This window comes from Camelus ferus, chromosome X (genome assembly GCF_009834535.1).
Source record: "Camelus ferus isolate YT-003-E chromosome X, BCGSAC_Cfer_1.0, whole genome shotgun sequence".
NCBI classification, from domain to species: domain Eukaryota; kingdom Metazoa; phylum Chordata; class Mammalia; order Artiodactyla; family Camelidae; genus Camelus; species Camelus ferus.
Genome location: NC_045732.1, coordinates 86703817 through 86729938, shown reverse-complemented (window position 1 = coordinate 86729938; position 26122 = coordinate 86703817). Strand labels below are relative to the sequence as shown.

The 26122-nt window shown below is 37.5% G+C and overlaps 1 protein-coding gene and 1 pseudogene across 11 annotated transcripts in view; one reads left to right on the top strand and one right to left on the bottom strand.

Annotated features, from left to right (window-relative positions):
• Nucleotides 1-26122, top strand: part of ATP11C (ATPase phospholipid transporting 11C) — a 152519-nt gene that overhangs the window by 79488 nt on the left and 46909 nt on the right. For all 11 annotated transcript variants that reach the window (XM_032474505.1, XM_032474504.1, XM_032474503.1 and 8 more), the window contains 10 exons: nucleotides 1510-1617; nucleotides 12306-12434; nucleotides 14172-14275; nucleotides 16428-16478; nucleotides 17423-17487; nucleotides 17823-17904; nucleotides 18838-18988; nucleotides 19589-19786; nucleotides 24169-24330; nucleotides 25033-25184. In XM_032474505.1, the coding sequence (XP_032330396.1) occupies nucleotides 1510-1617; nucleotides 12306-12434; nucleotides 14172-14275; nucleotides 16428-16478; nucleotides 17423-17487; nucleotides 17823-17904; nucleotides 18838-18988; nucleotides 19589-19786; nucleotides 24169-24330; nucleotides 25033-25184 (1202 nt within the window). The remainder of the gene's footprint in view (nucleotides 1-1509; nucleotides 1618-12305; nucleotides 12435-14171; nucleotides 14276-16427; nucleotides 16479-17422; nucleotides 17488-17822; nucleotides 17905-18837; nucleotides 18989-19588; nucleotides 19787-24168; nucleotides 24331-25032; nucleotides 25185-26122) is intronic.
• LOC102511457 lies at nucleotides 7741-8382 on the bottom strand (annotated as a pseudogene).

The following is a 26122-nucleotide window of genomic DNA, read 5'->3' as shown; positions in this document are numbered from 1 at the left end:
AAAGCTAACTGCCAGGGTTGATGAGAGTGCCTTTGAAAACTTCCAGATGAAATTGAAAATGGAGGGGGGAGGATATAGCTCAGTGGTAGAGCGCATGTTTAGCTTACACAAGGTCCTGGGTTCAATCCCCAGTACCTCCTCTAAAAATAAATAAACATAATTACCTCCCTCACCAAAAAAAATTAGAAATGGAAACAGGAAACTGGAGGTGAAGGGGTAGGTTAGACATGTTTATCATGTACTGGGAGAGCCCACAGGACCTGGCAAATGACAAACATATTTTTAGACCATACTTATCAAAGTACTTTAAAAAGTGTTCCAAGGAACTTCCAAAATGAAGGTTTGCTTAACAGTATTGGGAACATGGTTACCTTTCTTCTTGGGGTTATCTGGTCTTCTATCTTGCCTACCAGCAACTGCAGGAATATTTTATCAAGTGTTTGGTTGCTAAATAAAGACTTTTGAAATGTTAACTTCCTTTAGGATTATTTCCTTTAGCATCATAGAATTGCTGATTCCAAGAATAACCTGTATGGTTTTCAAAAGCTCTTAGTGGTTCATTTTACTCCCAATACTAGTTCGTGTTAGGGCCTTTCTTTCCTCAGTCACATCACAGAAAGTACCATATGAAGTGATCGCCTAGCATTGTCATAAAGGACAGAATAGACTGCATATATAGCACCTGAGAAAAAGAGAGAAGGCAATCAAGAGATTTTTTCAAACAGTTGTATTTGAAAAGGTGTAGACATTATTATAAAGAAAGAAAGCAAAGTGATGTAAAAAAGAAAGGAGGTCATGCTCAAACAAATGAACATCCTCCATCCTTTGTTCTTTTGGCTTAAATTTACTCTAGACCAAAGAAAGCCCAGAGAAAAATGAGCCCTGATTACTTTTAACTCTGAAAAATGAACGCTGATGTATATTTTCTTTTGTCACCAAGCCAATGGAGAAATTTAACTGTTGATCATAGTTTCTGGGCCAGAGTACTCCTAACTTGCCTTTTCTATTCTCTCTCCCTGGGGAGGAATTACATTCCCTTAGAGATGATCACTCCAACAGTCTACTGTGGAAGAATATATTTAAGGGTTTTGGTCTATAAGAAAATAAAAACCTAGAAAAGTGTTTTTTTCAAATTATTAAAAAGCAGAGAAAATTAATATTAACTTGAATAAGAGTAGACTTAGAAAAATAAATCATAGTCCTTCACAGTTGAAGAATATTGTTTGTAATTTAATGCCTGTATTTTTATTATTTTATTATTACTTTATTACCTGTAGAATGGAGGAACCTTTTAATACAGTAAAGCAATTTACCTAAGGTGTATTTTGAAAGCATATCTTAGTTTTTGCTGTAAAAACATAGTATTGTCTCTTTAGCATTCCAAGTTAAAATTAATACTGTAAGTATAAATATCTGCTGGTGACTCATAGTGAGGGCTATAGAAATTTATTAACAACTTTACTTACTTCATTATGTGAGTTGATGATGTCATTATTTGTATCCATCTAGGGTTATGAGGACTGGCTGAGACACAGAGCTGACAATGAAGTCAACAAGAGCACTGTTTACATTATTGAAAATGCAAAACGAGTGAGAAAAGAGAGTGAAAAAATCAAGGTAATAATTTTTTGTAGTTCATTCTTTTTTTTTTAATTGTAGTAAAAAGCACATAAAATGTACAATTCAATGGCATTTCGTACATTCACAGTGCTGTGCAACCATCAACACTATCTAGTTCCAGAACATTTTCACCACCCCAAAAGGGAAACCCCCATAGCTGTTAGTAGTCATAGTACATTCCTGCCTCATCCAGGCCCTGGCAACCACTAGTCTTCTTTCTGTCTCTGTGGATTTACCTATTCTAGATATTTCATATCAGTGGAATCAGGCACTATATGGCCTTTGTGCCTGGTTTTATTGTTCGGTTCTTGAGGTTCAGTCATGTTGTGGCAAGCATTTCTTTTCACGACTGAGTAATACTCCCTTGTGTGGCTATACCACTTTTTTTTTTTATTGAGTTATAGTCAGTTTACAATGTTGTGTCAATTTCCAGTGTAGAGCACAATTTTTCAGTTATACATGAACATACATATATTCATTGTCGCATTCTTTTTCACTGTGAGCTACCACAAGATCTTGTATATATTTCCCTGTGCTATACAGTATAATCTTGTTTATTCTATATATACGTGTCATCCATTCATCAGGTGATAGACATTTAGGTTTTTTCCACCTTTGGGATATTAGGAATATTGGTGGTATGAGAACATTCATGTATAAGATTTTATTTGAATACCTGTTTTCCATTCTTTTGGGTATATACCTAGGAGTAGAATTTGCTAGGTCCTGTGGTGACTCTATGTTAACTTTTTCACAAACTGTCAAACTGTTTTCCGTAGCAGCTTTGCCATTTTATATTCCACCAGCAATGTGTGATAGTTCCAAGCTATTGTTATTTTTTAATATCTCAGGCAGTTTAATTTTTTATTCAAATTAATCATTGTCTAGTATTACCCAATAAGATTTCTGTCGATAAATTTTAGCCTTGTCCACATCAAATAATACTTTTTGTTCTCAACAGATTTTGTTTTAACTAATAGTAAACTACTTTTTAGAGCAGTTTTAAGTCCACAGCAAAATTGAGCAGAAATTATGGACCTCCAGTGACACATCATTATCACCCAAAGTCAGTAGTTTAGGTTAACATTCACTCTTGGTGTTAGACGTTCCGTGAGTCTGTACACGTGTATAATGAAGTGTGTCAGCCATCATAGTGTCATACAGAACCGTATCACTGCCCTAACAATCCTCTGTGCTCTGCCTCTTCTTCCCTTTCTCCAACCTCAGGTCACCACCCTTCTTTTTCTTTTTTTAACTGTCTCCATAGTTTTGCCTTTTTCATAATGGCATGTAGTTATAGTCATACAGTATGTAGCTTTTTCAGATTTGGCTTCTTTCACTTAGTGATATTTATTTAAGCTTCTTCCCTCTCTTTTCATGGCTTGCTAGCTCACTTCTTTTTAGCACTGAATAATATTCCATTGTCTAGGGAGTGTGATTACTGGATCATATGGTAAGAGCATATTTAGTTTTGTAACAAATTTCCAGGCTGTCTCCGATGTCGATACCCATTTTGCATTCCCATCAGCAGTGAATGAGAGTTCCTGTTGCTCCACATGCTGGCCAGCATTTGTTGTCAGTGTTCTGGATTTTGGCCGTTCTAATGGGTGTATAGTGATACCTCATTTTTGTTTTAATTTGCAGTTCCCTAATGACATAGCATTAAAAGTGTTTTCTCTCATTTTTGTTTGACATGATGTTGAACATATTTTCATATGCTTACTTGCTGTTTGAATATCTTCTTTGGTGAGGTGTCTGTCAGGTCTTTTGTCCATTTTTTAATCAGATTGTTCGTTTCCAGATTGTTATTTTAAGAGGTGGTTGTTGTTGTTTTGTATTTTTGGATAGTAGTGCTTTATCAAATGAGTCTTTTACAAATATTTTATCCCAGTCTCAAGAGATTATTTATTTTTATTTTCTTTTGTCATTGTGATAAAAAACACATAAGACTAAATTTGCCATCTTAAATTAATCATTTTAAGTGTACAGTTCAGTAGTGTTAAGTATATTTACATTGTTGTACAACAGATCTCTAGAACTTTTTCATGTTACATGTAACACTGAGACTATATCTAATAAATACTAATTAACAGTGCCTCTAGCCCTTGCTAAATACTTTTCTACTATTTTGACTACCTAAGAGAGATACTTCCTCCCAGAGGGATCTAGTATTTGTCCTTTTGTGACTGGCTTATTTTGCTTAGCATAATGTCATCAAGGTTAATCTATGTTGTAGCATATAAAAGAATTTCCCCTTTTTTGAGGCTACACAGTACTCCATTGTATGCATATACCATATTTTCTTTATCAGTTCATCTCTTGATGGACATTTGGGCTGCTTCCGCCTCTTGGCTATGTGAATAATGCTGCAGTGAACACAGATGTACAAATAACTCTTCAAGATTCTGCTTTGAATTAAGTTAGGTAGTCAGAAGTAGAATTTCTGGATCATATGGTAATGGTAATTCTATTTTTAATTTGTAGAGAAACCTCCATAGTGTTTTATATAATGGATGCACAAGGCTTTCAACTTCTCTGCATCCTCTTTAGCACTTGTTATTTTCTGTTCTTTTTATAGTAACCATCCTGCTGGTGGGTGTGAAATGATCATCTCATTGTGATCTGGATTTGTATTTCCCTAATAATTTGTGATATTGAGCATCTTTTCATGTGCCTGTTGGCTATTTGTATATCTTCTTAGGAGAAATGTCTGTTCAAGTCCTTTGCCCACTTTTTAATCAGGGTGTTTATTGTTGAATTGTAGAAATTCCTTATATATTCTGGATATTAACTCCTTATCAGATACATGACTGGCAGATATTTTCTTCTGTTCTGTAGGTTGCCTTTTCACTGTTGGTTACTGACTTTGATGATGTAGTCTCATTTTCTAATTTTGATTTTTTTCCCTGTGCTTTTGGTGTCATGTTCAAGAAGTCATTGTCAAGTCCAGTGTCTAAAGCTTTTCCTTCATGTTCTTCTAGGAGTCTAATGGGTTCAGGTCTTAAATTTAGATCTTTAATTCATTTTGAGTGAACTTTTGTATATTATATATAAGGTAAGAATCCAACTTTATTCTTTTTCATGTAGATATCCAGTCTTCCCAAAACCATCTGTTGAAGAGACTGTCCTTTCCCCACTGAATGACCTTGGCACCCTTGTTGAAAATCATTTGGCCCTATGTGCAGGAGTTTATTTCTGGGCTCTCTATTCATTGGCCTATATAACTGTCTTTATGCTGTTGTTTTGTAGTATGTTTTGAAATCTGGGAATGTGCGACCTCCAAGTCTGCTCTTCTTTTTCAAGATTGTTTTGATGGGGAGAGTATAGCTCAATGGTAGAGCACATGCTTAGTTAGCACGCACTAGGTTCTGGGTTCAATCCCCAGTACCTCCATTAAAAATAAATAAATAAGTACATCTAATTGCTCTCACCCCAAGAAAAATTTTTTTTAAAAGATCATTTTGGCCATTCAGGGTCCCTTGAGATTGCACATTAACAGTATTAAGTCTTTCAAACTATGAACATGAAATGTCTTTTCATTTATTTGTGCTATCTTCGTATGCTTTTGTAGCTTGCTTTTGTAGCACTGCTCTTGTAGCTTTCAGTGTAAAACGCTTTAACTTCTTTGGTTAAGTTTGTTCCTAAGTATTTTATCCTTTTTGATGCTATTGTAAATGAGATTGTTTTCTTAATTTCCTTTTTGGTCTGGTCATCATTAGTGTGTAGCAATGCAACTGACTTTTGAGTGTTGATTTTATTTCCTGTAAATTTGCTGAATTCATTAGTTCTAACATTTTTTGGTGTGGAATCCTTACAGAGCTTTTTACATATAATATAATATCATCTGTGAACCAGGATAATTTTACTTCATCTTTTACAATTTGTATGCCTTTTTTTCCTTGTCTAATTTCTCTGCCTATAACTTCCAGTACAATGATTAATAGTGCTGGAGTGGGCAGCCTTGCTTTTTTTTTTTTCTGATCTTAGAGGTAAAGCTTTCAGTCTTTCCCCATTGCATATGATGGTAGCTGTGGGCTTTTCATATACAGCTTTTTGTTATGTTGAGGTCATTTCCTTCTTTTCCTACTTTATGAAGTGTTTTTATCATGAAAGGCTGTTGAATCGTGCCAAACGCTTTTTCCTGCATTGATTGAGATGATCATAATGGTTTTTGTCCATTGTTTATGTGTTACAATACATTTATTAATTTTCACATATATCCTTGGATCCCAAAGATGAATCTCATTTGGTCATGGTGTATGATCATTTTAATGTACTCTTGAATTTGGTTTGGTAGCATTTTGTTTAAGACTTTTTGCATCAGTATTCCTTAAGGAAATTGGTTCATAGTTTTCTCATAGTGTCTTTTCCTGGTAATGGTATCAGGGTAATGCTGGCCTCATAGAATAAGTTTGAGGATGTTCCCTTCTGTTTGATTCTTTAGAAGAATTGGGAAGGATTATTATTTCTTTAAATGTTTGGTAGGATTCTCCAATGACATCATCTGATCCTAGGCTTTTCTTTTTGGGGAGGTGTTTGGTTCCTGCTTCAATCTGTTTCTTCATGATTCAGTTTTGATAGGTTGTTATGTTTCTAGATATTTATCCATTTCTTCTAGTTTATCCTATTGGGAGGATTTGTAATTGACTATAACTGTCATAGTCTCTGATAATCTTATTTCTCTGGTATCAGCTGTGATGTCTTCTCATTTTTAGCAGTTTGAGTCTTTTTTTTTCCCTTAGTCTAGCTAAGGGTTTGTCAATTTTGTTGATCTTCCAAGGTATTTTTAAAAGAATATTTCTGTATGAATATGGATTAAAGTATGAAAGCTAATTGAAATCAAGATCCCCAGTAAAAGAGAAGATGGGTAGAACAGAAAGAGAAGAAGGTAGGTGAAAATACCATTCCAGAATGATTTGGGGCTGTGGTTTGAATTCATTAAAAATGATCATCTACTCCCTATACTTTCATCAAGTATTATTACTGCTGAAATATTTATTAAATACTCAGGAATAAGTTCTCCATATCCCCAGCAATAAGTAAATTGTCTTGTAGCCTCTTATAGTAATGATGGGAGGAAAACTGCAGAGTGGGAGGGTTACCTGAGTTTGACATAGAATGTCTTTCCTTCACTCTTTTTTCTTTTCTCCATTCTCTGCATCCCAGAGGGGAAGACTGCATTATGAACTAGAATGGTCAGGATCTGAAGTTTCCAAGCCAGTCATAGAAACTCAACTTTTTGTTCAGCACAAGAACCCAAGGGCAGACTAAATGATTCATAGCAGTAAATCTGTTGCTCCCAGGGCAGTAAGTAAAATTGTAAAGCAAGTAAAAGTCTCCCACATCTTTCCCTTTCTTTCATTTCATCTTTCTGATTTTGCTGTCACCCCAACTGACTTAGAAGGACCCCTATCTTCCACCTTCCCTTCACCAAGCCACTTTGCCTTGAGGCTGACTTCAGCCAGGTATAGTCTTAATTACATCTGTTGATGCTGTTGTGTGAACTGCTATTTGAGCCTTTCCTGGAGTATTTGTGTGTGGAAAGAGATGCTTATAAACTCAAAGTGTCTAAATGTTTGATTGCTTGGCTGGAGAGTGCAGGGACTATTAATTATTGAGCAGGAGAGTGATTTGTTCTGTATCCTCAACACAATGGGAACATTTTGAAGGCTTTCAAAGCTAGGGAGTGACTTGATCTTACTTTAAAAAAAAAAAAAGACAGCTCTGGAAAGTTAGCAAAGTAGAGGCATGAACAAGAGTGGAATCAGGGAAACCAGTTAGGTGGCTACTGCCATAGTATAAGCAAAAGATAATACGAGCTTATATTATGATGATAGTGTAGAGATGACAATAAAAATAGTTGTTAACATTTATTGTTACATAAATAAGCCAGGCACTCCCTTTTACGTACTATTAACTCACTTAATCCTTACTTTACAACAGTCCTATAAAGTAGGTACTTTTGCTATCTCTACAAATGATGCAACTGAAGCACAGGGAGGTTAAGAAACTTGATCACAACTAGTAAATGGGGAAGCTGGGATTTGAATGGAAACAAGTCTGATGCAAAGTTCATGCTCGTAACCACAACTTTGTCTCTATATATATACTTAGGATACCTTTTATTTTGTTTTGTTTTGTTTTGTTTTGTTTTGTTTTGTTTTTAACTGACAGATCCTGCCTCAGGTTTATTTGCACAAACAGCACAGGTAGACATGAGCCCCATGCAGACAGCAGCCTAGGGGTCACATTAGTCCTTATATCCTCACATCAGTAGATGAAAGCCTCTACTCTGGAGCTTTTGTGGGGGCCTGGGCGCCTTTGGGAGACTGAGACTGAGCCTGAGCCTGAGCCTGAGCCGGAGCTGCAGCTGTGACCTTGGTCTGAGCCTTGGCCTTGGCCTTTGGCCAACAGAGCCTGAGACCCTTGAGAATGCAGGCACAAGCACATCTCCTGAGCTTGGGGTGAGCAATGCAGGCAAGTCAACTGAGCCTGCGGCTGCTGTCCTTTGGGATCTTGGGCTTGACCTCCTTGGGCTTTCCGAGAGCCCTGACAGCCTCAGCACGTGCGCTCATGGCCTTGGCGTTGTTGGCCTGCATCTGCTTCAGGCCCTTCTTGGTGTGCTTCTTGGCAAAGCGCATGTTCCTCAGGAACTTGGGGTCCACCCCCTTAAGAGATTCATATCGTTGTGATCGGGGTTTTTTGATGCCGTTTCTGTGCCTGGGACTGGTTGTGTGTGGTGTGGTTCTTCGACTTGGCCATGTCTGCACCAGAGCCGGGAGATCCAGGATACTTTTTGGAGGTAGAGGATGGACTTGTTGATGTTATTTGATGAAGGGAGTGAGAAACAGAGCAAAAAGGAATAAAGATAGCCTCCTTGGTTTTGGCCTGAGTAGCTAGATGCATTATTAAATAGTGCTGTTCAACAAAATGCTGGTGCTGTTAAATCAGATGGTGAAGACTGGGTGAAGAACAGGTTAGGAAGAGAGGAGGGAGTGAAAGGAAATCAGGAATTCAGTTGGACCATGTTAATTTTGAGATACCTATTAGACATCTAGATGGAATTGTCAAACCTGGAGCTCAGAGATGTTTTAGGTGGAAACAGAAATTTGGCTGGAATCATATAGAACCTAAGGAAGTGAAATAGGCCTTGAAGAATTCCAATGGAAACACACAGTTATTTGTGAGGGAGACAGTATCGATTTTGGCATTAGAAACATTGGAATTCTTCAGGTTTACTGATTTTCTCCTTTGTTGTATCCAGTCTGCTGATGAGGCCATTAAAGAAAATCTTTATCTCTAATATCTTGTTTTTCATTTCTGACTTTTCCATTTGCTTTGGGGGGGGGTAGTTTCTGTCTCTCTGCCCAAATTCATCATCTGCATATGCATGTTATTTGTCTTTTCTGGTAAATACTTTAATATCTTAATTATAGCTATTTTTATATTCCTGTTTCATAATTCCAAAATCTGAATATTTCTAATGCTGGTCGTGTTGACTCTTTTGTCTTTAGATGATAGGTCACTTTTGTCTTGGTTTTCTGCATCTCTTTTTTTTTTGTTTTAATGGAATTTTGGACAGTGTATGTAAAGAATGCTAGAGACTGATGTAGGTCAACAGTGTGTTCTGAAATGGGCACATCTCTTCTGTCAGCCCATTAGTGTTGGGGGTTGAGTTAGCCTAGTCAGGAGCTGGCTGGCTTTGGTTTTTGTAGTAGCTGTTGATACTTTCAGCCCACCATTGGACTTTATAAATTCCTAGAGTGCCAGATAGCCATCACTTTACATGGGATCCTGGATGTCAGAGGGTTTTTCTCCGTGTTCTGATCCACTCTCTGCTTTCAGCAGGTCCTACATCCCTGAGACATAGTGAATGCCTCTCTCTGCGCTTTCTCCTCTCCCAGTGACAGATTGCTCTTTCTTGTTATTCACTGCAAGGCTCCTGGTGGGAACAGAGTAGCTTCTTGGTTCTCCTGCTCTGTCTCAGTATTAGGCAGGTTTTATGCACCTTTGCCTCAGGGTGGAACTTTCTCAATACTCTCCCCCGCCTCCACTGCAACCTCGTGGCAGCTGAACTCTGCCTTTTATCAGTACTGGGCCAGTATGAGTGGGCTTCCTGTCCCATCCCCAGCAGCACGTGGCTTTGCTTCCATCTCTCCTCTAGCAGTAGTCATGTTTCCCTGAGACTGGGCTGGATTGGGGGGGTGGGGCGCGTTTCTTGCCTTTTTCCTAGACACAGATGGCTTTGGCCTCATATGAGGCAAGTGTCCACAGCTCTGGCATATTTTGTGTCTGTTCTCCACAGCAGTCAGTCACGACCTGCCTGCCTGCACCAGCGAGGAAGGCTCTGTAGGTCTCCTGTCCTCACGGTTTTTCATGAGCACCCACTGGATGCTGACAGAGAAAGAGCTGTTGGTGGTTATGGTCTCCTCTTTTCTCCCAGGCTGCCAGGGCTTTAAACTGTCACGTTAGCTCCTACCAATCGTTTTACGATTGATTAAAAATCTAGTTCTTTTCTTCTTACGCACTTTTACAGCAGCCATCTCTTCCTCCTGTGCTTTGTCAGCTGTGAAACAGTTTACGTCTCCTGTCTCTCCTCAGAGGGACTTTTCACCTTTTGAAATTCAGTTTAGTTGGTTGCCCTGAAACCATAGCTCTCTGCTAAACTCAAACAAAATATGATTCTCTTGATTACCTGGCTTTTTCTAATATTTATGATGAGGGATAGTCATGTCTCTTGTGGCTTTGAACATGCTAAGTGGAAACAGAGCTCCAAAGTTGATTGTCTAACTGGACCATGTTGCTCCTTTTCTTTAAAAGCCCTTTCCCCATTCCCCTTGTCTTCAGGATGAAGCCTGCACTCCTGAGCCTTACCTGTCAGGCTTTTTGTGATCTGACCCCTGTCCATCTTACCAGCCTTAGCTTGCACTCCAGATGCAGAGACCTTTATGGTCCATACCTGAACGAATTGTAAAGGTTATAGAAGAAATTCTGTATGTGGTTTTTATTTATCAGTGCTGAGAATCATCTTCCATCCATTAATGAGCATTTCCTTCTTCTAAGATGCTTTGTGATTTTCTTTGTCAGAAACAGACATGCAGACATAGTAAGCAATCTTATGGTTACTGGGGGAAGGGAGATGGGAAGGGATAAATTTGGGAGTTTGAGATTTGCAAATGTTAGCCACTAAATATAAAAATATATTAAAGAAAAAAAAGTTTTTTCTATATATCACAGGGGACTATATTCAATATCTTGTAATAACCTTTAATGAAAAAGAATATGAAAAGGATTATATGCATGTATATGCATGACTGGGACATTGTGCTGTATACCAGAAATTAACACATTATAACTGTACTTCAATTAAAAAAAAGATTTTGTTTATTTTTCTTCTGTGTATTTAAGCATAGGTTTCGGTTTTATGTAAGCAACATAAGTGTTTATGTAAGTGAGGAAAGAAACAGCCAACAAAATATTATTTACAGATTAGTTCCATTATTGATGCTGTTTCTCTTGACTACTGATTAAGATTGGCAGAGAAAATAAAATTGTTCCTGAAATTGATCTTGAAATCCTGATCTTCTGCCAAATTATGTAGCAAAGAGAAGGCAGGTGTATATATATTAGTTCAGCATTTCACAATCAGTATGTCCAAGTTGGTGGGCCAGATGTTGATTCCCTTCTAAAGTGGGTTGTTTTCTGCCACCAGCAGCCTCCTCCCTTTATCTGGGGTGCTGTACAAAAGTGTTAATTATTATTTTCTCTGTGTGCCACGGTGTGAAGAATGTTGGGATGCGTTGGACTGAATTATTCCTTTCCTTCTTTCAAAAAAATTGTTATGACTATTCATAAGTTGAAAGTAAAGTAGTTGCAGAGTATTGGTAATAATTATAATTATCAACTATTAGATGGTGAAGGTGTACCAGGCACTTTGTGAAACACTTTACCTGTATCCTCATTTCGTACTCAAACCAATCCTATGGGGTAGTTGCAGTCTAGTTGTGAAGATCTATGTTTTAATCATTATGATTTATTTCCTACATTATTTAATTATCTGCACTAGAAATTGTTCATGATTTCTTCTCTCATGTTTTTCCTCTACTTGAGCTTTGCGTACTTGCTGACAGCAGAATTGTTGGAAAGTGACCTATTTGAAAAAAAGGGTTTTTTCAAATGTTACAGGAAAAATAAACACCTCTTCAACTGAGATTTTCTGAGCACTGAAGAAAGAACTGTCACCCAGCAATAACAGCTATTATCACATGGAAGGCAAAGCATTTTGAAATATTTATCCCTGATACAATGTGGGGGTGTGGCTGCCCAGTGTTCATGAAATGTTCAAGTTAAGATGTGTAGATTTCCTTGATTGATTGATGATGTGATAATGATCACTCTCTTATCAAACACCAATTCCAGAAAAATGAAAGAGCAAAAGAGTCCCTGGGTGCTAAAATCATTTATTAGAGATTAAAGTTCAACTAAGGTCATCTGAAAACATGAGTCCTTGTGACCTTAAGGGCGATTCAGAATGTTGAGTAATATTCTTTTATCACCTTTCGTGTGGTATAGGATTCTGAGCCCCAGAGAGGAAGAGGTCTCTTGCTACTGTTTTGACTTTGAGATACAATAAATGCTTTGTTTGGAATTAGAAATGTTTATATTTCTTTTTCTCTCTATACTAGGTCGGGGATGTAGTAGAAGTACAGGCAGATGAAACCTTCCCCTGTGATCTTATTCTTCTATCATCCTGCACAATTGATGGAACCTGTTATGTTACTACAGCCAGTCTTGATGGGGAATCCAATTGCAAGGTAATGGAGACGGGCTCAGGATGGTTAATCATACTCCTTCCCACTGCCCCTAATCTTTTATCTTATTTTTTTCTACTTGTGTATGTTTTGTATTTGAAGACAGCTTTTATATAATTGTCTTTGAACTTCTAAGCAGATACTCAACTTTGGGGGAAAGGGTGGTGTTGAGTGAGGAAATCCACACCCCAAATAAAAGCCACCACATTTTTTATGGCACTGCTTGCATTTAATATTGACATTAACCCATTCAGTATTTTATTTAGGCTTTTAAAAAAGAGAGTAGTCATAGGCTGAAACTATATAGCTATAAAAATAACTTCACCCTCAGGTACTCTAACCTTACAGTTTGATCTATTTTTATTTTAAAGTGAGGAGTATCTTCTTTAAAAAAATGTTTATTCCTGGCATATAGAAAGTCTAACCTGGAGTAGTTTGATTACTTTTTTAAAATACCTTAGGGTTTAGTTTGGCAAATATTTTCTTTATTGCAAGTAGGAAGAATTATAAATGTTAGAGTAAATTTGTTCAACCAGAGGCTACCTTACTTCCCTGGTACCTCAGGGCACAGTCAGTTCTTGGCTATCTTCCAGAGCTCCACAGGGCTAAAGATGTAGCCTCTATACGCTGCCTGTAAGGAAGGGTACGCATGTACTCACCTCTGTGTGTATCCTTGAGGGCTTTCCTCTGCCGGTTTATTCCATCTGGAGTTGAGGACCAGGACTCAGTATGTGGAAAAGGAACTTAAATGCCTATTAGATAACTAATTTTGTACTTCACATGCATAGTGATGAACTAGTTCCATTTAAACTGTTCAAAAACAAAGTTACATTTGACGGAATGTCAAGATAAAACTCAAGAAATCGACCTGAAGATTCCCTGATAGGGGAAAAAGTTGTTTAGAAGAAGAAAACTTTCAGGTGGCTTCTTTTTTCAATTAAGTTGATCAGATCAAATCACCTAAAAGCACATAGGTTTTCAAAGTCAGGAGACAGTTTTAAATATAGCTCAGCCAGATCCATAATATTCTCCGAAGACTGTGCAACAGCTTTCCCTTCTGCGTAAGTGGTGCAGTCTTTGAGTCTGCATTAGCCTTTCCTTGTTGATTTATAAATGGGTTCATTGGAGTTGCCTTGAGTTCTGGGTCAATGAAGTACATGGTATACATTAGAATATTCTGTCTGACTAAAGCAAGACACATCATCTCCCTGCTCCTCATATGAATTGTAGCCACTTGGAGCATTTTCAAGATCATTAATTATGCTATTTGTGTGATGGGAACTATATTTTTCTTTCTGCTGGCAAAACATTAGCATTCTTATGACCAAAAGGGTTATGTTCAATTCTTACATGTATGTTAACATCGCCATACACTATGGTGAGCAAAATAATAGGTCACACTTCTATAAATAAGAGGAAAACATAGATGAATTAAATTTTTCATGGGGTTTTCAGTTAATTATATGCATGCTACAAATGGAATTCTCTGCTGTCAGCATCAAGAAAAGCTTTTAGTTTTCTCATTATCTTTAAAATCCCTTTGCAGCAGGGTTATATTTCTAATTATTTGCAATATATTTTAAGAATAATACTGTAAAATTTATTTAGTGGGAAATATGCGTCAATATTTATATTCTGCCAAAACCTTTTACTAGAAATAGACTGTGTTCCTGAAATCAGGTGGGTGTACGATTACACTTTTTTTTGGCTGTTTTTGTTTTTTCTTCTGCTTTCATCTAGACACATTATGCGGTACGTGACACCATTGAACTGTGTACAGCCGAATCCATTGATACCCTCAGAGCAGCAATTGAATGTGAACAGCCTCAGCCTGACCTCTACAAGTAAGAATTACCTGCATTTTACTGCCGTCTGATGGCTTTGCTTCTCTTTGCCACTAGTACTGCAAAGAAACACCCACCACTTACCAGCCTCCTTTCATTTGTGTTTTTATGAGCTGTTTCTTCCTTCTGGCAGGGAAATGAATCAAATCAGCCTCGTTCACTACCAGCCTAAGATAAATCATTGTGGGCCCAGGCATCTTACTTGTGGTTTTTCTTTTATTATTGTTATTTGTAAACAGGGTCATCCATCGAATTTTAAGATTGTTTCCCTAGAAAGCTGATATATCAGACTCATGCATTAACCAGCATTAATTAAAACAAAAATAAACCACTTTATGTGTCATTCAACATTAAAGAGAGAAAACAATAGGGGGCCATGCCATTAGTAGGCACTCTATCCTTTTTTTTCACGATCATGATAAACTGAGTATTACAAATAGGCTGTTTCTTGTCAATAGTAAACAGTTAAGTTGAGGGACCAGTGAAATGGTATGATTCCCTCTATTTTGCTATATTTAAGCTTCCTGGAATCAGTTTGCTGATTCACAGTCATAGTGGGTTTTCAAAAATTTGGCATTTGGTTTTTAAGACTGGTTAGTTTGGTTAATTAGGGCATGGTGTTAAGGAGGGTTAAATAACAGGTTTTATCCCCAAGTGAGCCAATTAATTTTGTTCTAGGCCACCATTACAGATGGCATCCGTTACCCATGCCAGCCATCTTGTTAATGAATGCTGTGGGTCATATGGGAGACCAAATGGTTGGATGTGGCTTACAACAACGCCCAGTAGTGGAAAAACAAAGTATTCATCCTGCTATAAGGATGATACCCTCCCTCCTTTCCATCATTCCTTCTTTCCTTTTTCCCTTCTGTATCCACCTTGATAGTAGGAACTTAGGATCACAAAGCAAAACAGCTGTTCTCTGCCATTCGAGAGTTCACAGTTTGCAAAAGGGATAAAACTGTAAAGCTAGGCCTTTACAGTACAGTGAGATAATAAAGGTGAGTAAAAGGCTCATGGAATCACAGAAGAGGGAGTGACTGATTTTGCCTGAGTTAGAGAATAATATACATCCTTGCGTATTTGTGGGGTAACTCCTAGATTTTTCAGTTACCTTACGTGTGAAGGAGATGTTTAGTGCAGAGAAGGTTATTCTTAATTTCTCTAGACTAGTTTGAATACCCTGGCTATGTGACTTCAGAATACCTTACACTTCTCCCCACCCTAGTGGGCATCACTTACACATTGTAATTGCCTTTTTTCTTGTCTGTTTTGGAGCAAGGAACACGTTTTTCTTGGTTATCAGTATATCTCCAGCACCCAGCACAGTACTGGTGCAGTTAATACAAGGTGAATGAATGAGCAGACCTTCATATTTTGTGTATATAGTAATAATTCTTCAATTTTTCTGAAAGGAATTATAACATAAATTATAAACTACTCATGACATTCTTGTTAAGGAGGGTTAAGGCCTCTTTATCCCATTTTTTGGAACTGCAGATTACTATGTGCTTAGTCATATTAAGTGATCAGACCAAGTTCAGTATTGAGCTGCAAGACACAGTTGGGGACTTTCCAAGATGGTGATCAAGTGTTCCCTGAGACTAATGTGCTGGTTCTCAAAGGGTGATCCCAGGCCAGCAGCACCAGCAGCACCTGGGAACTTGTTGGAAATGCAAATTCTTACTAAGCTTGGGAATGGGGTGCAGAAATCAGTGGTTTAATAAGCCCTCCAGTGATTCTGTTGCATGCTCAAGTGAATGAGCTCCTGAACTAATGGTTTTGAAAATTAGATTTTAGCACCAGAAACCTTTCTTCACATGAATGTAAAATAGAAGCCCATTATCTATATAAAGTATAAACGAGGGGGGGAGTTGTGTGCATGCACAATGCCAAGTAGATCTTGAAAATCAACTTAGAATTTTTGTTTCCATTCTTATAATCCATAATATTTTTTAAATTAGATGAAAATGTTACGTACCTTATTGGTTCAACACAACGTTTTTTCCCCCCAGAAATAAAATAGGCTTTTGTAGTTCATTCAGTCTCATCTCTTACTGTATTATTTGTATTTTGATTCATTCCCATCTTTGGGGTATATAGATTTTATCTGGATATGGAAGACATGTGTGCTACTATGTTCTTTTTGCAGGTTTGCTGGCCGAATCAATATCCGTAATAATAGTCTTGAGGCCGTTGCAAGGTTAGTTTGTTATTCCTTAATCTGTCCTTTTGGGGGTAGAAGTGTTTCCTGTTTAAGCCCATTAAAATAGCTAAATATTTTCCTTTCTAGAAAAGGGTAAAGGTGAATAAACCTGGAGTAAAACCACTCAGGATCCCTCTGATGGGACTTAAGGAACCAGCCTTGTGGTTGGTGGGGCTGTGGTGGCAGAGGCTCTTGAGTGTGTGTGTCCTGGGAGGGGGTGGTGTTGGAAGTGATGCTGAGGGTTTGGGACTATCTGTTCCAAGCACTGTATTTATTGTCTTTGGTTGTGCAGTGCCTGACAGTATTGGAAGTATACCTGGAGAACAGTGTTTTAAGGGAGAGTAATTTAGGGACTAGACAATAGACAAAATGCTGGGAGAATGACTTGAACTTAAGTAAAATAAAAGGCTTAATCATTTATAATGAAACAGTTCATATATAAAGGGATGTTTTCTTCCCTCTTCTATCACCTAGTTAGTTATCCCAGCTTTTCCACTTGGCCTTTATAGCCAATACTCAAAAGGAAGTTAAAGACACACCGGGTGTCCAGTGATCTCCCACAAGGCGGGTTTATGCTCTATAAATAAGTCAGTGTGTCTTTCCTGCCTTGACAGTTGCTTTCCCAGTCTTTTACTGTCACCTTTTCTTTCCATTTCTTGCTGTCTGTGACTCAGTCCTTTTCTTTCTGTGTGTCTCTTTACCTCTGTTTGTTGCTGGCGACTCCTGCCTGTACTGTGTGTGCCCCCATCTGTTCTGTACCTTCAAGTAACTTCAGAGGGAGGGTTCTTTCAGCTCGTCCTGCGTAGTAAGCATATAATATAAGGAGACAGATGCATTCTGTACCTTTTGGAGATAGATGTGTGTTAGGGCAAAGTATGTCCCCAAAGTTGATGATGCTGTTTATTGGGCTGTTTGGATAAGCTGTGTCATTTTTTATTTAGGTCGTTGGGACCTGAAAATCTCTTGTTGAAAGGAGCTACACTAAAAAATACCAAGAAGATATATGGTGAACAATTTTTAAGATATTCTTATTACAGATAATGCTTTTTAAAGCCTGTGCATAAATAGGGCAGTTAAAAATTGAACATGGCATTTAATTACCATTTAATCTAAACCTATTTTTAGGTGTTGGGAATTTATAAGATGTTAAACTAACTTGAAATATGACAAACTATATAGAATGAAAATTATACTATAAATGGTGTAGCAACTGGTGAATAGAAGAGGGTTTAGAATTTCTACTTTTATAGATGAAAAAAATTTAGTAGATCCAACTGGGTGGGGAGTTGGTTGTCAATCTCATTTATAACCTGGTTCTCGCTCATTTCTGTTATTCTTTAGGAGTTGCTGTTTACACTGGAATGGAAACCAAAATGGCATTGAACTACCAAGGGAAATCTCAGAAACGTTCTGCTGTTGAAAAGTTAGTGTGCGCCACAATTTATTTAGTTGTTATTGAACGGAAATCGTTACTTCTCAGTAATTCTAAATAATAACCATGAGAAAAAAAATCATCAATTGTAATAGTGCTGCCATTTTGAGCACTTTTTATCTTCTAGAAACTGTGGTCAGTGATTTGTATGTCTGATTTGGTTTAATCCTCTGAGCAACTCTGAAGTAATTCCTGTTAGCTTGTCTACTTTACAGACAAAGAAAGTCTTAGAGATGATAAGTGATTTACCTAAGCTCACTTAGCTATTCAAGGGCAGTTTAGTTGAAACATAGATTTATTCTCTTTTGCTACTGGACAATGATTTGGGATCCTCTAGTTGCTATATGTAAGGAGGTTCTGCAACACAGATAGTAGTCTCCTGGCAGATATTGAAGTGGTACCTGACACACCTTCAAGCCAGTGGCCACTGGCATGGACCTCACTCTGTTGTTGGCATGGATAGCCAGTATCTCAGTGGCATCCTCTCCGTAACTCTTACTCTCAGAGTAAAGGAATCCACACTAAGCTTGAAGAATTCACCTTTGCTCCTCTATCCTCTATTCCAAACCTTTAATATTCAGGGAAACGGAAACAATCTAATTCTGTAAAAGTTGAGTAGGTAATGGTGTGTGTGTGTGTGTGTCCTGTCACTTTAGAGGATCCTCATTAAAGATGTGTTAAGCTAGTCAGCCATTGCACTCTGGGAAGCACTGGTGACCAACAAAGCTGGTCAAGGCTGGCTTTTCCTTTTTACCAGTCGACAGTAGGGCTTCAGCAGTGGTAACTGAGGTTCATCCATACAGACTTGTGATGGTTACATATTGTACACAGGAGAAGCTTTAGAAAACTGAACAGTTTCGTTTATACCTGGTTGATATCTTAAGTAATTAGGTGGTTTTTAAACCCCTGTATCTTCTTTTTCAGATCTATTAATGCCTTCTTGATTGTTTATTTATTTATCTTACTGACCAAAGCTGCAGTATGCACTACTCTAAAGTATGTTTGGCAAAGTACCCCATATAACGATGAACCTTGGTATAACCAAAAGACCCAGAAAGAGCGGGAGAGTTTGAAGGTAATTTGTTTTATGCTGAAAAATTTAACTCTAGCACATTGTGATCAAGCCACCCTTACTAAAGTGCTGCTCAGATGCTGATACCTTTTGTATTTTGATTTTCTCCTGGTTGTATGGTAACCCTAAGCCATTAACTATTTAAGAGGTTTTAGAGTGTTTTGGTTTTTAACCCTAGGTATCTATTCTTGTTTTTAACTCTTTCAGTTAAGAGTTTTAAGCAATTGGGCAAGAAGCTCTGACGTGTCAATGTAACATGAGCTTGTGGTATATCTTAATAGGAGGATAATGGATGCCTTCATAAAACCTTTGATCCTACATTCATATCTGGGGGGAGAGGAGCAGAGAGCTTAAGGAAATGAAAAAGTGTTAAGTCAAAAGGTACATTCACTGAAGAATAGTGACAAAATTCAGGGTATTTTAAATGGTGTTTTCACATACTGTGATAATTTTGACCGATGAGATAGTGTTGTTGGGATGTTTAATTTTTTATACCAAGAGCAGTGCTTACAACATTGAAATAAAAACATAGAAAGTCTTTATATTACACTTGCTGGATGGAGCTGTGCATTTAATTAGCATGAACTATTTCTTTTGTTTTAGGTTTTGAAAATGTTCACCGACTTCCTGTCATTTATGGTTCTCTTCAACTTCATCATTCCTGTCTCCATGTATGTCACAGTGGAAATGCAGAAATTCTTGGGTTCCTTCTTCATTTCATGGGATAAGGACTTTTATGATGAAGAAATTAATGAAGGAGCCCTGGTTAACACATCGGACCTTAATGAAGAACTTGGTCAGGTTAGGACATATTTTTACTTAAAATAAGTTAGCATAGTGAAAATACCTTTTCTTGTAGTCTGGATGACCAATGTATGTGACCATTTCACATTTGGAAGTGTGATTCAATGAAAATTCCTTTATACAGGCATGTCACGAAGACAGGCAATGTTTTTACAGCTATAGCATCTGTTATTTTGCAGGCATTTTTGAGAAGGGCCCCGGTTTATATATCAGACTTGAATATTAACAGAAATTCCCTTTAAAATTCGCCTGGTCGTGATGATAGACTATGGATTAATGCCTTGGAACAGGAAACATGTATCTTCATCACCATCTATAATCATTTAGGAATGGAATATGGGGTAGTAAATAAAGCTATTTTATAAATGCATTTTGTTCCATAAACAAAATTGACCAGAGTTGCCCTGTTGACATTTTCTTGGTACATTTCTGATCAGATGGAGTTTAGACGTAGAAAGCAGAGTTGTTTATTCCAGTGCAATAATTTAAATGAAGGGAAGATGTGAGGGCTTTTTGCTTCATATACCAGTGTGGTCCAGGCTTTGACCTTATTTCTAACCCAGGTGTATTTGTTTCAAATACAATGCAGTCTAGCTGTAATTCTTCAAGTGATGACTACTTTGGTGGTTTTCTTATCAGTACTGAGAAAGTTTTCCCTTTGTCTGAATGTACTATGTGTCATGAAATGATCTTAACAAGCTGAGGGGATTTTTTGGCTTGCATTTAATTCTCATGATATTTAAAATGTCAAGGCTGTGGAAATGTCATTTCTGTGACTGGGGGATGCAAATTCAGTTAATGGAACTGTGTGGCTAGAGCAGGGCCTCACACTCCTCTTGAATGGTGCTGGTTTGTGTCTATACCTCTTCCTGAATTCACTCCACCTCTGGCCCCACTCTCTATTTCTGTTCTTTATACAACCTTTGCCTAAACCAGAGGACACTCGTGACAGCTACAGTCACAGGGGTGAAAGGACTCTCCAGATACCATCCTGTTGCGATCTGACACTAGGACTCCGGGATCCCAGACCATGGCATCTGCACCCCACAGCAAAACAAAGCCAGAAGTTTTCGTCCAGGCACCAAACTGTCCGAGTAGAATTGCTGACTAGCACAGATAGTAGAACACCTGTCATTCCACATGTGGCACCTAATTCTCACCAGAGACAGGATATACAGGCCAGGTCCCACTAGACAAAACTCTTAATTTTTCCTTTCAGATCTCCACCTCAGCAGATTCCATGTTTACCTATGGGAACGTAGGCTTTTTCTTATCACTTAGACTGTATTCAAACTGCAGAAAGTAAAGTAGAGCTTTGGGTAATGATCTGGTAAATTTGATCAGAGAGAAGAAACTACAGTTTTCATTTCAGCCACCACTTCTTTCCCCCACCAAACCTGCTTTTCTGTGTGTGATTGTCACTTAGTCAGATCAGTAAGTCAGTCGCAGACCACCACTTCAGTTTATACAGTGAAAAACAAGTTGCCCTCACGATCGGCTTATATGAGCAGAAACTACCTGAAGGAAAATGCAAAGAAGTCTTGCAGTGGTTTCCTTGACCATTTAGCATTCAGTGGACTGGTGTGCAGGAAATTAAGTGCAACCTGTTTCCTCCTTGATGAGTCATAATTTAAGATCTACAGGGCTTTTATTTTACTTGAAAGTAGTGTCAGTTAGTTCCCATCAATACCATTACAAACACTTACTTAACCTCTTTCAAAGTGACCCACGCTGGCATTTTTTTTTTAAGGGAAGATACGTTTAGGACAGTGTTTGTGTCTGACTTGAGAAACAAAGAAATAGACTACTCAGTTCAGTTGGAAAAGAATGGGACCTTTTACGATCGGACATCAGTCGTTTAGACAACCAGATGGTTTCAGCCCATCTTGAAAAACTTGTGGGGCTAGCCTCTTCCCTCCTAGCCCCTCCCAGTCTTGCAGCTGTGCCTAATGGCATGTCTGAGTATATGCTCTGATTCTGCTAATTCAGTCCAGTGGCTATGTATTGAATTTCTGTGTTACCTAAGATATGTTCTTGGTATGAGGTTACGGTTACAAAGTAAACAAGAAATCCTCAAGTTGTTCACCACCTAGTTGGGAAAACACAGATATCGTATCCTAACTATGGCAATGTGGTCCTAATCTATCAGAAAAATTAAGGAACGTGAAATGATAGAAAGAGTACAGTATTGTGTGATTTTGGTCAAGTCAACAGCAATGACAACATCTATATAACACCTTCTAACACCTTCTAATTTACAAACATACTTAGTGATCTTTACAGCCTTGTGCAGCAGGTTTGATTATTTAAAGCTAATGTTTAAAGTTCAGAGAGATGAACAGATATTTTTCCAAGGTCACAACATTAGTAGGTGGTAGAACCGTGACTCCAGTCCAAGTGTTCCATTAGGTTGAACGATAGGAAAATTTTTGGCCAATTTTGACCTGTAAACTAGGTGATTTCATGTGTTCAACCTCTAGTCTAGGGCTCTTTCTACCCTTCAACATCTGTCTCACTTTAGGCTTTCTATCCATAAATGGATGACTTGGAGCTTGCTGATCAAGACGGGCCTTTCCAACAAGCCGGCTCAAACCTACCACTAAAGAAGAAGAGACTGTTGAGAGTCAGAGACAAACGGTAGCCTCTCACTCTTCAGGCCCCTCTCTTCTTTAAATATGAGGATACTTTTTACTAATAGCCAACCCTCTCCTCCTCTTCCTGAGTATAGGGCCCATATTAGATCAGTGGTTCTCAAAGTATGATCTTGGGACCAGCAGCATCAGCATCACCTGGGAACTTACTAGAAATACACATTATCCAGCCCCACCCCAGAGCTACTGAATCAGAAACTCTGGGGATAGAGCCCAGCGGTCTGAGTTTTAACACGCGCCCTCCAAACTAGTGTGATGCAGATGACAGGTTGATAATTACTCTATCCAAGTACAGTTTGTTGCCTATACCTGTGAGATTAATTGTATAGAGACGATAACTGCACAAACTGTTGTATAGAGGAAAGCAATTGCACTTCGTATTTTTAAAGCTACTACCTTTGCTACCTAGAAAAGAGTTCAAAATGGGTTAATGCTCATCCAAGTGCAAGAGGTGCAACAACCCAGGACAACCTTCGTGGGGGAAAGTGAAGGTTAATAATTTTGATCAGAGTAAAAACCCTAAAGAATTTCATTTTAATTGGAAAAATCTAGATGATACACAAATAATACCACTTGGATTAATTTAAAGAGAGAATTCAAACTTGGCTGGCTAACAGGAAAAAAAAGAGAGAAGATTGGAATGCTATATTTGTGCCAGTGCTGCTACCGTGAAAAGCTTTGAAAAATAATTAGAAAGCAACTACTGCCGCCGTCCATCCCTTTCTCCCTTACATAATAAAAACCTTCATCTTGTGCTTATCCTCGTTCCTGTCAGCCCATAATTTTAACTATTTAAGCAGAAATTGCCAAAAAGGAGGATAAAATTGTGGGTTTCCAAAAGCCAGATGTTATAAATAGAAGAGATAAAAACTTAGATAAATGCTCAGAATGGCTTATTTTACATGTAAAATTTGTTTCATAGCCTATTTTTTCCATTATCTATGAAAGTAAGCTTATATTATACTTTAACCTATCATTATAAACTCTGTCTTTTTTTAATTTGGAGACTTTTTTGAGGATTATCTGAAAATATACATAGTATGCAGAAAGAAGTTTCATTTATGATTTTGATTATTGTTGACTTACTGTGTCTCCTAATTAAGTAACTGTTAACATTATTATTTCCCTTGTCTGTTTATATTCTGTAGCACTGAAATACATTATAGGACACATGCATTTTACTTCAATTCAGTATATTTATAGAAAATTTTACTTTTCAAGGAAAAGTTTTGTTACAGTCCAGTTAAATTCAGTTCCTGTCAAACATATTTTCTGTGTGAGTGTGTGTATGTGTGTGTGTGTGTGTGTGTGTGTGTGTGTGTGTGTGTGTGTGTGTGAGAGAGAGAGAGAGAGAGAGATTTAAGTGGCCAGTAAATTGTTTCCTGCTTGGGAAATTGACTTTACTTATGTTAATTTCTTTGCATCAAAACAGTAGGTGTTAAATTGAAGGGTTCTTAGTTTGGTAAAATAGCCACACTTTTCCTTCCTGTTAATCTCATAATTTGAGTAGGTCTACCTTAGACATGTGATAATATTTCAGCATCTTTAAAAATACTTGTTCATTTCTCATTCATTTGATAATATTGCTTCTGTAATTACCAGACATTTGACAGGTCTTTAGAAAAGGTGATTTTCTATGGGTATGAAAATAGCCCTGCTTTATAGCTAACAAAAAATTAGTCACACTGAAGAAAGTAAAAATGTTTATGTTTGTGTTCTTGTTTTTAGGTAGATTATGTATTTACTGATAAGACTGGAACACTCACAGAAAACAGCATGGAATTCATTGAATGTTGCATAGATGGGCATAAATATAAAGGTGTAACTCAGGAGACTGATGGACTCTCTCAAACTGATGGACCCTTACCATATTTTGACAAAGCAGATAAGGTGACATTTTCTGTGTTATACCATTTTACCTTGAGAAATCAATTTATATGGGCATATGTAATGTAATGCAAGTTACATAGTTAACATAGTAGAAATCAAGAATTTGGGTGCATGATGCAGACTTTTGAATAACCGCTTGTTTTTTGACTTCACCTTTCTTGTTTTATGTACACCTCTGGAATTTGTAAACAAGTAGAATTATAAGTAGAGAGAGTTGTGAGAAATGGCAGTTGGGTAAAAGTTTCACTTGACTGTGTGAGCATGATTTTTTGTGCTTTGTCTTTAAAAATATGAGCTGCTCCAAGAATGATGTCTATTGAAATCATTCAGGTCCCAGGAGTGTCTAAGCATTAAATGAACCAGAGTCTCCCTGCACCTGAGCTATTGCCAGGTTGTGAATTAGATACTGAGTGAACTCTCTGAAGCCACAGAGAAGTCACTGCTTTGGTATTAGGCAGCAGCACAGTAACCTGAATGAGTTAATGTAGCCCCTTGGGTGTGTTACCTGAGAACTAGGAATGTTGTTAGGTACTGGGAGGATATATGACTCATTTGAGTATTAGGAATTTATAAATTTCTGCTACTCAGTTTGTTAGAGGTCATAGCATTCTGTCACATTAATACCTTTTCTCTGTTCATTGACTAGTTAGCAAGTGATCAAAGTGAAAATAACATAGTCATTTTTCTGTTACTGTCCGACAGAATCGAGAAGAGCTCTTTCTGCGTGCCTTGTGTTTATGCCATACTGTAGAAATTAAAACAAATGATGCTGTTGATGGAGCTCCAGAATCAGCTGAATTAACCTACATATCTTCTTCACCAGATGAAATAGCTTTGGTCAAAGGAGCTAAAAAGTAAGCATATACATTATGCTAGATGAATAATTTCAAAAGGTACAACGTTCTGCCTATAGTTAGTAATATAGTATTTTGCACTTCCAAATTTCTTAATTAAGAGAGTAAATCTCATGTGTTCTTACCACAAACAACAACAACAAAAACCCAAGGGACACAAGGAAACTGAGAAATGTTGGGATACGTCTCTTACCTTGATTGTGGTGATATCACAGTTATTTGCATGTTCTAAACTCATCAAATTGCACACAGGAAATACTTGTAGTTCTCCATCAGTTATACCTCTGTAATGCTATTTTAAATCCTGGAAATAAGTTGTAGATAAATACATTAGCATTTTTGAAGAGCAAAAAGAATTAAACATTTGTTCTTCTCTTGAGAAAGTGAAATCACAGGAGGACAGCAGTTTTGTTTTTTCTCTGTTTGCTTCAATAACCTTGTAAATATCTTTATTCTTGAATCAGGAGCCAAACTGCTTTATCTGAACTTTTGAAAAAATTCCCAAACCTAACCAATTAAGACCAAAAAGAAAATAGCAATGGATAGATGTAACTTGCATTACTATTTCTGCATTTCAGCCAGAAGTCCAAATGTTCATATTTTATTTTGGAAATCACTTTTCGTACAACACACGTTATTTCTGAAGTGCTCCCAGCAATTTTGACATCATTTGGTAACTGAGGGTCCCATTGTATCCATGAGGCCGAATGAGATTAAGTGACTAAAATGTCACCCCATGTGTTAGCTGCAGAACTGGAATTACAAATCGCCTCTTTTTTGGCTACAGTTTGTGACTGAGCATTGACTTGCTGTGTGTTATCATCTCAATGAGTGAAAAGAAGTACAGTTATAGACTGAGATCTTATGGAAGAGAAGAAAGCAATAAACAAATATGAATAACCCCCTGCAAGGGGAAATTAACCATTCGTCAGAGATAC